Source organism: Chinchilla lanigera, unplaced genomic scaffold (genome assembly GCF_000276665.1).
Source record: "Chinchilla lanigera isolate Chin_1 unplaced genomic scaffold, ChiLan1.0 scaffold00011, whole genome shotgun sequence".
Lineage (NCBI taxonomy): Eukaryota > Metazoa > Chordata > Mammalia > Rodentia > Chinchillidae > Chinchilla > Chinchilla lanigera.
The window spans coordinates 24,996,705-25,013,431 of record NW_004955412.1 but is presented as its reverse complement, the minus strand read 5'-3'; the positions used below and the strand labels follow the sequence as shown (position 1 = coordinate 25,013,431).

The following is a 16,727-nucleotide window of genomic DNA, read 5'->3' as shown; positions in this document are numbered from 1 at the left end:
TTGAAGTCTCAATAGTCATTTCTATCATTATCATATTTTTTATTTTGTTGGTACTCAAATATAAAACCAGATCTTCTTCAATACTCAAGAATCTTTAATTTTATTGTGTGTATTTCCCCTGATACACTGATTGTAATACAGACTCAAAGAAAATAAATTGAAGGGAACTGATGGAGATGTGTAATTGACAGGCATTGCCAGTATTTAAAAGAATTAAAAAATAGACATAACAAGTTACATACCTAGAAAAGCAGTGGCTTGTGCATAATATGACAGTGTAATATCAATTCTATTCATGAATCTGCTTTCCTGTCCAGAATTTTCATCAGGGCAGATTTGACATCCTTATTCCTCAGGCTATTATCAGGTGGTTTTGTACAGGTATAAAAGTACTATAAAACTCAGAGGACACTTTTCCTTGGTTCATGGAGCTGATTTATGAGGCTTGCAGATACATGAATACAACAGAAGGAAAAAGACAGTGACAGCTGAGATGTGACAGCTCCACATGTTGAAGATTTGGACCTGCCCTCAATGGAAGATGGTGGCTGTGATGAAGATGAAGGAGGTAAGGATGGTTAAGGTGGGAGTCAGGATGTTAAATGCACTTAAAAACGGAGCCAGTAATTCATTGATGTAGACATTGGAGAAGGATAGCTCCAAGAGTGGAAAAATATCACAGAAATAATGGTTAATCACATTGATCTTGCACAAACTGAGTTTCAACATAAAGCCTGTGTGAATTGTAGATCCAATGACATCCCAAATAGAAGCACCTGCTGTGAGGCAAAAACAGAGGGATAAGACATGACATTGTAAAGCAAGGGGTTACAGAGGGCAGCATAGTGGTCATAAGCTATTGCAGACACCATGTGACACTGCAATAGCAAAAACAAAGAAGTAGAGCTGATACATGCATTCAGGGTAGGAGATAACATTCTTTTCTCACAGAAAGCTGACCTATGCTTTGGGAGTAAAGACAGTGGAATGGCAGAGGTCAATGAAAGATTTATTACTGAGAAGATAGTACATGAGGGTGTGCAAGTGAGAACTGATCCTGATCAGGGTGATCATGGCTAGGTTCCCCACCACTGTGAGCACATAGATTCCCAGAAGTAGAAGGAAGAGAGAGAGCTGGAGCTCTGGCTCTTCCTAGGTCCCAGCCAGGAAAAATTTGATCACTGTGGAATGACTTCCATGTCATCCTCTCAAATTATTAAAAAAATTTTGACTTGCATATCTATCCCTGTGTATGCATATGTATATGTGATGCTTGGGAAAGGTTGCATGGAAATTATTATTTTATCTATAAGAAGAGGCAGACAGTAGGAAAATCTCTTGCACTTTTCCTGTGACTGTGGGACAATGAATGATTCTGTTCAGTTACAGAGGAATGACACCATCATGAACTTTGAGACAGTTTATAAACTTCTAAAGGAAAGTATTCATTTATTTTAAACTTTTTACAATTTTATTAGTACGTGTTTGCAGTACATGAAGTTTCCATTCACCTTGGGAAATGGGTAAGTATACATAATACAGCTTTTTAAGTACTTTTTTATTTTAAAGAGAAGAAAAATAAACAATAAAACAAGGTATAAAATTTCAAAATAAGATTGTAGAGGAGTACCAGTGGTTAGTACATTGTATATTGTTATCTTCAAAGTAGTTGCTCCTGTTAGAAGATATAGATTTAAAAATTGATCAAGCAATATGGGAATAAACTTTTCTTTTCAATGAGCTAATAGCAATTAGTAATATAACTATTTTACCTAATTATATATATAAGATAAATATATAATATGTATATTAGGTAAATATTATATATATATACACACACACATATATATATATATATATATATTCCTTTTTCCTTTCTTCTTTTCTCCTTTCCCACATTTCAGTTTCCTTTCCTTTTTGAGTATTTTCTTACCATTTCACAATATCTATTGTACATTTTGGGTCCTATTTACTCTTTCAGCTTTTTACACTAGGGAGACAATATGATGTGTACACACATGAGACTGATTTCTTTCACTTATAAGTAACAAAGTACTAATTTTTGAATTTTTATTTCAGTGAAGAAAGGTTATTTTTGAGTAGTGTGTTCTCCCACTTCATATACAATAGCCTAAGTGTAATACACATCAAGTGGCATAGTGATTAAGTTTTTATTTGATTCCCGATAAGGAAGAGTAACACAATGGCTTCTAAATTTTAAAACACAATTCATTAGTTTTAAAGCTACTGTAGTAGTTTTATTAGCTTTAACTCTTTTCCTTGCTATGATTCCAACTACAAATAACTGAAGAATGGTGCAATTGTGGTGTATGTTATCTTTTCATCTGAAACTGCTGCTCTGCATGCCCTGACTTTCTTCACTCAGGTTGCTATCCTATAAAACAGAAATTTAACTGCTTGACAGATAATATTTGTATATCGCAACAGCTTTTTCCAAGAGTAAAGGACTGTTCTTTCTTGTTCCAATTTGCATAATCCATGGGTAGAAATATGAGCACATACATTGTTGTACAGGTTTCACTACTCTGTGAGACAAGAGATAAATTATGACTGGTCTACATTAGTTAGACTTCAGGGTTAAATTGGAAGAGATCAGAAATCTACTTATTATGAAAACATGAAAGGGGTTTTGTAATACATACGAATTCCGGGTGTCTTCTACACTGGTCATTTAAAAACATTTTTTAGTTTGCATGTGCTCTACTGAGAAATTAAAGATGGTGAGTGTGTGGATTAGTAGGAAACATAGAAAATGCAATTACAAAACATCACCAAAATTCAATATTAATCAACTCTGCAGTGTGATTTTTTAAAATACTGGTATGACTTTAGTTTAAATTTGCACAGAAATGATGTTGATTCTAGGAAACAAATTCATAATCTTAGCACTTAATAATTGGATTAATGTCATTCAGTTAAGTACAAAATTTTATACAGATATAGACCAACCAGGTAATTTCACAAATTTGATATATAATTCTTGTCATCTGAAGAATGGCTGAAGCAACTGGGAATAATATGACACTGTAGTAAAATATACATGGTAAATGACATTTATATATAAATATTCAACATATTGCTTTCCTGGAAGGGCACTGGACCCATTGTATATTTCTCCAAAATAGTAAGTACTAATTTCCTGAAGCTATCAGGATAAATATGTGGTTTTACAACAAAGAAGATTCCAACAATCAGACAAACCTTGACAGTCTTATCACCACAAATGTCACAATACAGCCTAGATAACAATTTTGCTGATACATTTAAGGACACACACTGAATGAATGAGAGTATTAAGTCATTTGATAATTTCATTCAGAATTAATGGCTATATAAATGTGAGTTGATAGATGCAACAAATCTTTTTCATTAGGTTTATTTTGAAATAGTTTAAGGTTTTCCCTATGTTGTGTTTTAATGTGTGTCTGAAGCATGCTTTATGTAAATTGCTAAGGACTGTCCTTGCAGTTTTGAGGAATAAAAACTTAGAATAATTCATAAATACCATGAAAAAAATTATGTATTATGATCAAAATTTATGCATTTTTGTTTTTAATGATTTGACAATTTTTTGAAGGTATGCAATTGGAAAGAATTCATTAACAATAGATAAAGTCAGAATGAATGTCGTGTTACAACATATTAGTGATTTTTCCCATTGATGATATAAAATATATGACACTTGCCCTTAAAAGAAAGGGTTTGTTGTTACATTACATATCCCTATCCTCATTGTTAATTCGTATTATTTTGTCTTGAAACCCCGTATCACTTTAAGTATTCTTGCTTGATTTGTTTATGTTCATGATATTGGTATGCTGCTACTGTTCTATTTTTTGTCTGTTTGTTTCTGATTTATTACTCTCTTTTATTATTTATTTATTACTAATAAATAAATAATATTTACTTTTATTTATTTATTACTAATTTTATTTATTTATTTATTTATTATTTATTTATTACTAATCCTAGCAAAAAAAAAGAAAGGGTTTGCTTTGTTTCGCCGTTTTAGAACTCAGTCCGTGATCACCTACACCAAAGAGCAAATAGCCTGGCAGAAGGGCTTGATGGATGAAAGCTGATAAACCCACTGCAATCAGGAGAGAAAGAGAGAGAGGGAGAGTCAGAAAGTGAGAGAAAGAGAGGAAGGGGCCCAGGATGCATCCTTCGTATGCATCTCATTTCCTCCAAGCAGGGCCCAGCTCCTTCCCAGCAGCACCTTCAGTAGGAATGGGTTCATCCACTGATGAGTTCAGTGCCCCATGATTCAAAAGCCCCATCTCTGATCACATAAACCTGTTGGGAATGTGCTGGATCAAACGATAAAAAATAATATGAGTGATGAACAAGAGGTCGTGCCTGTTATAACCTGAAGTGGTAAAAATGCATGAGATTAAACATTTGTGTTGGGCTGGGGATTTAGCTCAGCGGCAAAGCACCTGCCTGGCAAGTGCAAGGTCGTGAGTTCGGTTCCCGGTACCGGAGAAAAACCAAAAAAAAACCAAAAAAACAAATAAACATTTGTGTTGTCATTGAAAAGTGAGTAAAATTTAGAAAGACAGGAAAGGGTCAAGAAACAATTTCCGGATGAAGAGCATTAAGAATGAAGGCAAAGGCCAGGCGTGGTGTCCCATGCCCATAATCCTAGCACTCGGGAGGCTGAGGAAGCAAGATTGCTATGAATTTGAGGCCAGCCTGGGCTACATAGTGAGTTCAAGGCCTGCCTGAATTACAGAGCAAGACACTGTCTCAAAATAAAAAGAAAAGAACCAAGTGACATTAAAGCCATAGAAATGAGCCAAATTTGAGACACTCTAGGAACTACTCCATCCAGCACAATATGTACCCTTTTGGTGTGTCTTACCAGTTATTATAACAGTACATATTTTTATGAATCACACATTTCACCTTAAGTCATATTTTAACACTATTATTCTTCTTAGATGCAATGCAAAAATCAAATGCTAACCTCCAAAAACAACAGCAAGGGTTGTACTTATAAACATTGGAAAATATTTACATTAAAATTTGAATTGGAAAATGTTAAATCTCTGAAAATTGGAAAATGCAAATGAATCTGGCAGTACCAGTATTCATTCTTGCTTCCTTCCTAAACAAAGAATATCCTGAGTCTTTATTTGACACACTACTCTTGGTCACCATGGTATTTCTCAACTCCTCTTTTAAGTGGGTTTATCTATGTGACTAGGTCCTTACTAAAGGGATAAAGGTGAAAGTACACTTTATTACCAACAGGCAGTGTTCTTTGAGTTAAGAATTATCCTTTCTCCTTCCGTATATTTTTGGCTAATGGCAAAGTGGAGGTGAGGGATAAATTGGAACCATTCTTTGAGACCTGTTAGGAAGTTGTGTGTGTCACAAAAGAACAGCAAGAAGTTTGCTTCTGTGACCAGCCATATAACCTCCCCAAATCATCTTCTGCTTTAAAGAGACATGATGTGTGTGTGTGTGTGTGTGTGTGTGTGTGTGTGTATACTCATGTAGAAACACATGTGTGTGAGCCATAGCTAAATCTAATTATAATTAGAACAGGAGGTTAAAAATGATTATGCTGAAGTCTGCCTATATGCATACTTGGGTCCATGAAAATGCTGATTATATGTTAGGAACTATTTTCTTTGAGAAATAAATGCATGTTTTCATCATAGGAAAAAACTCTGAGAGAATTACACTAATCATAATGCTTAAGGTTATAATAAGGTTATATTTACTCTACTGTGTTCAGTTGTTAAAAATGTGATTATATGCATTTTTCTCTAAGCTTATATGTTATATTCTATAGATTTTCTGATTTTCTTCTTTGCAATAACATTCTTCCTTCAATGTTCTGTACATGTCTGCTTTGTGATACAGCTTGTATTAGCTTCTTTTGTCTCTTTGCCAAGACAAAATATCCAACACCTGAAGTTAAAGGGGGAAAGATTTATTTAGCTCACAGGTTGTGCAGATTTCAGTTCATAAGCAGCAGGCACTGAGGCAGGGTAGCTTCACAGTTCAGAGTGGCCAGAAGGTAGCCAAACCATCAAGGGAGGACCACAATCCATTGTCTCCCTTATATCTTATCCAGACTACTCACATCCTTAATCCTAGTGCCTATGAACCTAGCATTGCATGAATCAATCTCAGTGGCACAAAATGTAGATCCAGCCACCTTCAGAAATCCTCACCTATGAGCACATGAAGCTTTGGGGGAACATCTAAACACAAGCTTTAACAGAGCTCCATCTGTGTTTTGGACTGGATATAACATCTGTGCTAATATTTTAAATGCATGTCTTCTAAGATCTCTAAAAATGATTTTAAAAATAGAACAGAAATTTCTGTTCCCCTTAAAACATATTAATAGTGTTGTGCAAACAGAAATCTTTAGGAAAATATTAAAAATTTCATAGTAAAATATATAATGTCCATTTACATGAAAAATTCTCGTCAATGTTGTATGTTTAATGCCTAAGGTAATAAACATAACGTCATACATTCAAATCTTGTAAAGTACATCCAAGTAATACAAATTCAATACCCACATGTACACATATATTACACATTAGCATATGCATATATGTATTTATTTCTTTATCACATACATGTATTCCCATAGAGAGCCCTGAAACTTAATCAGGAAGATGATGACTTTTCAGAAGACTACCACAAAGCTTTAGGTTGCAGTTTCCTAGAGCTCCAGCATAACTGGGCTAAATAAAGAAGCAAATTTATTCATTGAAAAGTATCTCCCCTAAAAAGTACTTTTTAGCCCAGAGTAGACAGTGAGTTTTGTGTACGAGTGTTACCCATCATTACTCGGAAAACAATATATCATCTTTGGCTTTTCATGACAATACAGAACTCATATTAATTGCAATAGTGAGAAAAAGATAATGTTACATCTGAGTTTCTATGAGATGGTTGAGGGGGTAAAAAACAAAAAATGATTTCTTTGGAATAAGAGAAAATGAATACACAATTCTTAGGAAAATGGGGAGGTAGAATCATCCCCAAAATGTGCAGCAGGGATAATTACATGCACATATGTAAAGCATTTATAGTATATGCAGTCTTGGTTATTACTGTAAATGCTGTCCACTACATTGATATCTCCATGAGGGTAAGAACTACTTTACCCTGATCATATGCTCCAATATTTCTTAATATAATTCTATACAAGTAGTAAGAATTCAGAGTTATATTGGTATATTCCACGTGGTTAACATTACTTGCTTTAGAGAACACACTTTCAGAAATGTTTGGCAATAATTTAGTTAAGAAAACCACACAAATGAAATTGTCAGGATACTTATCATGTATATTTCTTACCACAATAAGGTAAATTAGCCTTGCATAAATGGAGCACATTTACATGTATTAAAAAAACACACATGGAAGACTTCACATAATTTTAAATATTATTCAGTTTACTCTGGGTGAAGAGATTCTGGGACATCCCAGAAGTCACATTCTTTGTGTCTGATCTGAGGTTCAAGTGCTACTCTTGACATTTGTCCTCCACATAAACTGGTACTAGGAAGAAGCTCATAATTTGTCAACATACATGGTTGCCTGAATGTTTCTCCATCAGAACCATGGAAATTATAAATTTTTGTTTAACCAGAATACTCATTTTCTCAGATGTGATGGTCATACTTGATTGTCAATCTTAATAGACTAATGGATACCAACTGAGTTCATTTGATTATCAGGTTGTTAACCTCATCAGTGTATGAACCACTAACAAGATCATTGCTAAAGGTCTGTCAGGAGTTTGGCCTGGTATTAGAAGTAGGTCAGTGGAGATGAGTCTTTGAGGTTGTGCCTTTGCTCCTTTTCTCTCTTATCTCTGCTTCCTGAGTCCGTGAGGAGAGCAGTGTACTCAACCACTCTCCACCATCATAGCCTTCTGCAACGAAACTAGTGAACCATGGGTTGAAAACACTGCATCCATGAAGGAAAACAAATGATTCTTCCTGTGAGTTGACCTTGTAAGTATTATGAGCACAGCATCAAAAACTTCACTAATTCAACAGTACACTTTTCTTGTCAAAGAACTTTTTAAAGGCAACTTTTACATCCTTATTCCTGAGACTGTATATTAGGGGATTCAGCATAGGGACGATAATAGTGTAAAACACAGATGATACTTTCCCTTGGGGCACAGAGTTGACTGATGCAGGCTGCAGGTACATGAATGCAAGAGAACCAAAGAAGACAGCAACTGCTGAGATGTGGGAGCTGCAGGTGCTGAAGGCTTTGGACCTGCCTGCAGCAGAGCGAATGCGGAGAATGCTGGCTATGATGAAGATGTAGGAAGTAAGTATAGTCAGTGTTGGGAGAAAAATATTAAAAGCACTTAAGCACAGAAGGACTACCTCATTGATAAAAGTACTGGAGCAGGAGAGCTCCAGGAGTGGGAAAAGGTCACAGAAGTAATGGTTTATTACATCAGCCTTGCAAAAATCCACTCTCAGCATGCAGACTGTGTGAGCAGTGGAACCAATGAAACCCATGCTGTACACCCCAGCTACCATCCAGCAACAGACTTGAGAAGACATGGTAACATTGTAAAGCAAGGGGTTACAGATGGCAACATAGCGGTCATATGCCATGGCAGCCAACATGTGACATTCTGAGATAATAAAAAACACAAAGAAGTAGAGTTGAATCATGCACTCAGTGTAGGAAATGGTGTTCTTTTCTGTCACAAAGTTCACCAGCATCTTGGGGGTAATGACAGTCGAGTAGGACATGTCAATGAAGGACAGACTGCTGAGGAGATAGTACATGGGGATGTGCAGCTGAGAACTAAGCCCAATCAGGGTGATCATGCCCAGGTTCCCCACCACTGTGAACACATAGATCCCCAGGAAGAGGAGGAAGAGTGGCAGCTGGAGCTCTGGTTTGTCTGTTAACCCAGCAAGGATGAAGTCTGTCACAGTGGAATGATTTCCTTCGGCCATTTCCTTCTGGGAATTTCATGAAAGAGAGAAGAAGAGAGTTGTGACACTTAGTTTTTGTAACATCACACTATGAATGTAAAACATAATTCTGCTGTTTTCATCCTCTTTTCTCCAATTCTCAGCCTGATTTTTATATCAGTCAGCTGTCAAAGACCATCAGATCTCAGAAATATGAGACATGCAAATAAATAGCAAGTAGAGCTATTTATATTTTTCTGTGCCATATATTGATTATTAGTTGTATCTTGTTCCTCAATATAAGACAAGAGTCAGCGCTTCTTCTTTTTTTAATCACATAACTTTTATATAGAAAATATAATGAATCTATTAAAAAACTATGAAAACTGCATAAAAAGTTAATGAAGATGGTAGAATAGAAGATAAAAAAAACTCTATTGTAATTCTACACACTTAAAATTAACAGTAAAACTCCATTTGTAATAGTATCTAAAAAAGAATAACGTGCTTAGGAGTTAATTAAGGAAAAGAAATGCATAGCATTGTACATATAATTATTAAACATTGTTAAGTGGAATTAAAATTCTTCATAAATGGACAATCATACCCATGAATGAAAAAAATGCAACAGTGTGAAAATTTTAATATGTCTGAAAATGATCTACAAATTCAGTGTCATCCTAACAAAATCTCAGCTGTGTTATATGCTGATATTGACAGCTTAATTACAAAATTGAATGAAAATATAAGAATCCAGAGTAATACTAGCAAATGTAAAATGTATCGGAGACATTTCATATTTTCCCTTTTGAAAAACATACTATGAAGTTATTGCGAGCAAGACAGTGTGGTAATGGAATTCAATGACAAATTATAAACTCACATGTTTAATAACCTGAAATGCTATAGTTCACTTGGGATTCAATGCTGTTTTTTCAACAAATGCTGCTGGGACAATTAGAAGAGTAGAAGTAAAAGATTAATTTGGACCACACTATCAGATCATCCAGCATAATTTATTCAAAATAGATCATAGGACTAGATGTAATAGCCATTTTGTAACAATATCAATATAGTAACACAAGACTAAGGTACATGTGACCCTTTATTTGGGAAAGGATTCTTAGAAAATATGTCAAAACCAGAAACTTTCTTAAAAAAATGAACATGAAAATTGAAAAATTTTGTCAAGAACACTATATATGAAACTCTGTATCATTTCTAATGGGATTTTTTTTGTTTTTTATTTTTGATTCTCTTTTTTTTCTCTTTAATGGTTTGATCAATCTTTCATTTTTACATCTGGTAATCTAAGCAACTCCACTGAAGATAACAGTATGTAATATGACAACCACTGCTAATTTCTATCATTTTGTTCTGAAACCCTGTATCATTTTTATTATTTTTGCTTTGTTTTTTGTCTATGTTGTTGGTATTTTGCTATCATTCTTTATTTCTATTATTATTATTCTCATTAAAATAAAAAAATTTTAAAAAAGAAAATTGAAAAATTTGGTAAAGAACAATATGTAGATCGTGAAAAGAAAACACACAAAAAAGGAAAAATTATTGCAAATATTATATCTGAAAAATAACTTACAGTTAGTATTCACTAAAAATAAACTTTTAAAAGTTAGAGGTGAAAAGGACAGATAGCCAAATTTTAAAATGTTCAAAGTATCTTCTCCTTAAGATAAGTGAATGACTGATAAGTATGTGACAATGTTTGTATCAGCCTTGATTTTTAAATTTTTTTGGTACTGTGTGAATCAAACTCAGGACCTTGCGCTTGCCAGGTGGGTGCTTGTGCCACTGAGTTATATCCCCAACCCTTCAGCCTTGATTATTAAGGAAATTCAAAACAAAAGCACAGTAAGATAACATGTTACATTCCTCAGAAAGATTTTAATCAAAAGAAAAATAAAAATAAGTGTTGGTAAGAATGTGAAGAAATAGTAATGATTAAATAAAGCTGGTAGTATTGTAAAATAGTCACACTGCTAGGAAACAAACTGGCAGTTATTAAAAATATGAGAAAGAGTTATAATATGATCTGTCAATTTCACTTCTAGGTACATTTCAAAAAGATTAGAAGATATAAATCCCCACAAAAACTTGTAGATGAGTATTCAGAGCAGCATTACTTATAATACTCACAGAAGAATCCATATAATGCCCATCCAATAATGAGTGCAGAATCAAATTGTAGAAATATCAATCAAGCAGAATTCCGCAGTAAAAAGGGAAAAAGTAATGAGTTTGCCACACTCTAAATGAGCCTAAAACATGTGAGATGTGAGAAACCACACACAAAAGTTGTCCACCGTCAGAATCAACTTATTTGATTCAGAATATGCAAATTTGTAGAGTCAGAAAACTGTTTGGTGCCTTGTCAGCAGCCGTGAAGAGGAGACACTGGATAGGACTGCTTAACGTTGTGGAGCTTTACTTGGCTTGGTATTAAAAATAATCCTCAAGTTGAACACAGTTATGTTTGTGCAACGTCATGAATTTATGGAACAATCCCCCATTGATTTGTAAACTTGAAAGTGGTGAATTGTGTCATTTACAACTCAGTAAAAATGTGCAGTAAGTCTTAAAACCACAGGAAAATTATAATGATACCATACTGAACACAAAAACATTCCATGAGAACATATTAATTTGCATCCATTTTGGAAGACTTACTCATCCAGATTTTGCCTAGTGTATTTCTCTATCTTTATGACAAATGTGATCATTAGATTTTTCTCTAAGAAATGTGGCATCCCTCCATACGCACACACAAACACACAAACACACACACATACACGACCATCCCACTAGCTGCTTGTGCTGTCACAGCCTGCCTTATCTTTGGAATTTTGACAGCAGATGTAGGCCTGTGACTCATCTCATCTGACCAACTCCCTACAAATTATGAATGGCGTATATTCTTCCTTCTCCTTGCTTCCTCTGCTGCTCTGATAACTACACCTGGGTATTAGAATGCCTTTCATCATTGTGCAGTTTTCTCAAATATCTTGATCTGAGTCAGTTTTCTGTGCTTCTCTTATTCATGTCCATGTTAGCGGTGAATGAATCATAAGCAAAATGCCAAAACTTTTGAGGCAACTAAAGGGTTTATTTATTCTTTTGCCCTTTTTTAAAAATAATTTTATTGAGGTAGGACAGTTTTTTTAGTCAAAGAAATGCACATATTTAGTATGCACAGTGTAATCAGTTTGGATATATGCAAACACTAATGATACCACCACCACAATCAAGGTGATCAATATATGTATCACCTCCCAAAGTGTCCTTGCGTCCCTCAATACTTAATATGAGCTCTACCATCTTAAATTTTGAACCATAGAACACCATATTGATAATTCTCTGCAGAAACTCTGCTGTCCTGTACAGAATATCTTTAGAATTTGCTCATCTAATAGAACAAAAAGCTTAAACTCATGACAAAACTCCTCCATGTTTAGCCTCACTGATTGGCCACTGGTGGCTAGCATTCTGTTCTCTGCTTTATGAGACTGCCTATTACGCGTGCCTCATATAGGTAGAATAAACCAGTATTGCCCTTCTATGGCTCCTTTCATTTATGATATTATCTGTTGAGGTCCTGCATGTTATTTCAAATAAAAGATTTCCCTTGAGGAAAAAATACCTTTAAATTCCTATGTAAAAAATGATAACTCAAAATTATCACAAGTTTGGTTAAGTAGACCCAGAATTTTTGTTTCAGTAAAATTTTACTAGTTTGATAGAGCAAAAACAGTGGGATAATCATAGGTTTTCTAGATTCATAAATATATTTATTAAATTAGGTTTATAAAAATATTTATTAAATATTTCAAAGTCCTGGAGACAACACAGAGTTATGTATTTTAAGTAAAGAGTACAAAAGAACATTTCCCAGTCAGGTGAACTTAGGGAGCATCTAACAATTCATCAGAAAGTCAAAATTCTTCATTCTTTACTCCAGAAGACATTACACACACAGTATTTTCTTGAAAATGGCATTTTATCAGTAACATGTGATTTAATACAAGTAAAACTGAAATTTAGAGAAAAAACTAATAAATGCTTGTATGATGAATACTATCCAATAAAATATTTTAGGCTATGCAATGGGAATATATTAAAATTTCAAAAATTACAATTGAAACGTTCCTGATGCCATTAGGATAGATACAAAGTACATAGACTCCTTGCTCCTCTATATGTTTCAGTCCAGAAGGGACAAGAAGGTGGACTAGGCAACAGAATAAACGTCTTTTTAGGAGAGGTCCTACAGGAACATAGGTATTGTAGTGAGAATGCAGAGTAGGGACAATGAAAGGTTTTGAAGACAAAGAAGTTTTCCATTTTTCTCCTAGCACTTATAACAGCACATAGCTATTGCCCCGAAGGACCTTCGGCACGCCCTCAACTGTAATTTGTAACATGTCTGCAGTTTCTCTTTCCTTTCTTCTTTACCCCATGAAATCTTATTTAAAAGTTAAGGCTCTTTAGTTAAGATCTTTCAAAGTGACATCCCACTTAAAAATTCCACTTTCTATCTGCCCACGAGCGTGTTCATTATGTTCATATGTGGCACACAATTAATTCTGTATTATCCTGAGTGGTATTACCTTTGCTTCCACAGTAATTATAAATTCAATATAGTGCTAGTTATACTGTGTGCTATAGGAAGTCTCTATAAGATATGTTGATAAAATAGTTTGGAGACCGTTAAAATAAATTAACATAAATTCAAACCAACTGAACAAAGCCTCCACAATGCCTTAGTTGAAATGAGTAAAAAAAATAATTATTTGCTGTAATTTTATATTTCAGGGGCAAAGAGATATTGAGGGAACCTGGACTCATCGGGGAGTGTGGCTTTTCTACTGAGGATAAGTAGATAGAGAAATAGTCCTGAGCATCTTTATTAGCACTGGAGAGAAACTGCAGCTAATGATTCCAAGGTTTTAAAAGTTATAGTCTGAGACTCAGACATACCCTCTTTCTTCCCAGAGAGATCAGTTTTGGATATTTTTCTTCTCCATTGATTGGCCCAGAAAAATAGACGTGTTAGGAACAGACAGATCAAAGGTATGCATTGAGTCACTAACCTAGTTCTCTGATGAAGCTGATACTCAAAGCAGTGTGGCCATCTGTAAAAGCTCATTAATAGCTGGTTTTATATATTGGTTATAGACAATAAGAGTCTGATTAGGAATAAACAATTTTAATGACCTCCCACTAGAATCTTATCCCACAAGCATCAACTCTGTGGGAAATCAACAATTAGGTTTTCCCTTTTACTCCACTGGTTCTCAAATGTTCAGTATTGTGACACATATGTAAATCCACAGTCTTGTTTCATTATGAATTAAATGAACAGTATGAGAGATATTGTTAGAGCTCTAGTGTGTTCCATGTCAAAACATTAAAAAATATTCAAAATTTAAGGCATACAATGAATGCATTGTCCAGAGTGATTTATCACAAGGAAAATAGAAAAGCCAAGAAAAGGTATCAATGACTGTATTATTTTGGAGTTTGATTTTCATTGGCCTGTACCATTTATATTGATATAGCCACAAAACAGTCCTTTTTGGTGTATCTTACTTTAGAGTCTGAGTAAAAGTAGCTTTCATTCAGTTCACAAGGTAAAATATTTCAGATACTACCAAAAACCCCGAAGGAATGCCTAACCAGATTAAGAATGAGAAATGAGGCATGGTTTTCCTCTTAAAAATAGGAGAAAAACTGAAAAAGAATTAGTAAAAATGTTTTTTTTTTATTTTAAAGATAAAAGGAGGGAAACATTAACAGACATACAACATTTTACAACATATCACAAGCACAATACAGACAATACAGAGTTACAAACAAAGTGGTAGGGAATTAACAATGGTGGTTGTATTACATATTGATATCTTCAAAGTGACTTCTCATGAAAACAGATATAGACATGCAATACTGGTCAACCAAAGACTCATTGACAGTTTCTTTCAGCATAGAAATAGAAGACAGAAGAACAACCATGTTAACTAGACATGTTAGGAACAGACAGATCAAAGGTATGCATTGAGTCACTAACCTAGTTCTCTGATGAAGCTGATACTCAAAGCAGTGTGGCCATCTGTAAAATTTCTCCTTCTTTCCCTTCTCTTTTCCCACATCCCAGAAGCCCTTTACTCTTCAGTGGTTTCCTATCATTTCACAGTGTCTATCATACCTCTGAGTTTAAATTAACTCTTTCAAGTTTTACACTAGTGACACAATGCGGTGCTTGCACATGTATGTTTGATTTATTTCACTTATGAGTATGGTCTCTAGTTGTGACCATTTAAATATAAAGGCCTCAAGTTTATCTTTCTTTATAGCTGAGTAATATTCCATTATATAAAAGTACCACAATTTTCTTATCCAATTCTTGGTGGATGGACATTTGGGTTGCTTCCACATTTTAGCGATTACAAATTGTGCTGCTATGAACATAGGTGCACATATATCACTGTGATATGATGTTTTTAGATCTTCTGGGAAAATACCCAGCAGGGGAATAGCTGGGTTGAATGGGACCTCTAAACCTAGTTTTCGGAGGAATCTCCAAACTGATTTCCACAGTGGTTTCACCAGTCTGCATTCCCACCAGCAGTGGAGAAGGGTTCCTATTTCTCCACAGCAGTAAAAATATGTTTGATAAAACTGTTTGGAGAAATTTAGAGATAATATAGAGTAAAACTATGTCTTATAGAAGGTAATTTCATTCTAGATTAATTCTCAGTATAATGATATTGAATATTTTTGCTGAACATTTATCAAATATTATATAAATTTAAACAATAATTGGCACAAACTTTTTAATAAACCTGCTGTGGAATATTTTCAAGATTTATTAGATGTGTAGTTTAATGTGTGTTTAAGTTTTTTTTGTTCTGGGGTGGTTATTTTTTGCAAGATGCTTTGCTTGTACCCCCATAAGTTTTGAGGAGTAAAAGCATACTATAGAATACACCTCAGAATTACAAATGTGATAGTTATGGAATGATTATTGTTCTCAAGAATTTGATGACTTTTAGAAGTATAGAATCCTCAAGCTTTCATTAATAATAAAATATCAAAGATGATATCACCATGAATAGACTGTGTTGAACCAGAGGTGTGCCTTATTAGAGCCTGGAATAGTGAGAAATGCATTAGAAAGATGAAATTGAATGGAAACAAAAGCCACTTCAGAATGAGGAATCATCAAGAATAATGCCAAAAACTATAGGAGGGAGCAAAGGATTCTTAGTATACTACAAGGTCTGCTCCATCCAGCATGATATCTACTTTTATGGTAGATCTTAACATATTTCCTACTGCATTACACATTTTATTTTAATCATATTGAATACTATTAAAGTCCTTGAATACAATGCTAAACCAAATGTTAAATGTACAGAAGAACAATAAAATCATCTATATTAATATTGAAAAGTATTGAAATTGGTAATTTAAATTTACATTGAAAAAGATTTAAGTATATAAATATCAGAAAATGTTAAATAAATTGTTAGTTCTTTTTTATCTCTTTCTCTCTTCTTCAGTTAAAAAAAGGTGCTTGCATCTTAGTTTGACCTAATGTCATATGAATTATCACAGCATTTCTCAATCCCCTTTACCTCTTGGTTTGTCTGTTTGACTAGGTTCTTACCAAAGGGATAGAGGTGGAAGTGAGGTGTATCATCACAGTGCACTATTCTTCAAGTTTTGGGGCATTCCCTTCTCTTTCCATAAATTTCAGGCTAA

The 16,727-nt window shown here is 34.2% G+C and overlaps 1 protein-coding gene and 1 pseudogene across 1 annotated transcript; both read right to left on the bottom strand.

Annotated features, from left to right (window-relative positions):
* Positions 1–293: 293 nt before the first annotated feature.
* LOC102027283 lies at positions 294–7,535 on the bottom strand (annotated as a pseudogene).
* Positions 7,536–8,048: 513 nt separating this feature from the next.
* On the bottom strand, positions 8,049–8,996 carry LOC102026960 (olfactory receptor 150-like). Its single transcript, XM_005378645.2, has one exon. The coding sequence runs from the start codon at positions 8,988–8,990 to the stop codon at positions 8,049–8,051; it is 942 nt and encodes a 313-aa protein (XP_005378702.1). The 5' UTR covers positions 8,991–8,996.
* Positions 8,997–16,727: the final 7,731 nt, after the last annotated feature.

Excerpts from the sequence above, each read along its gene's own strand:
- LOC102026960 (XM_005378645.2), bottom strand. The coding sequence starts at position 8,990 with ATGGCCGAAGGAAATCATTCCACTGTGACAGACTTCATCCTTGCTGGG.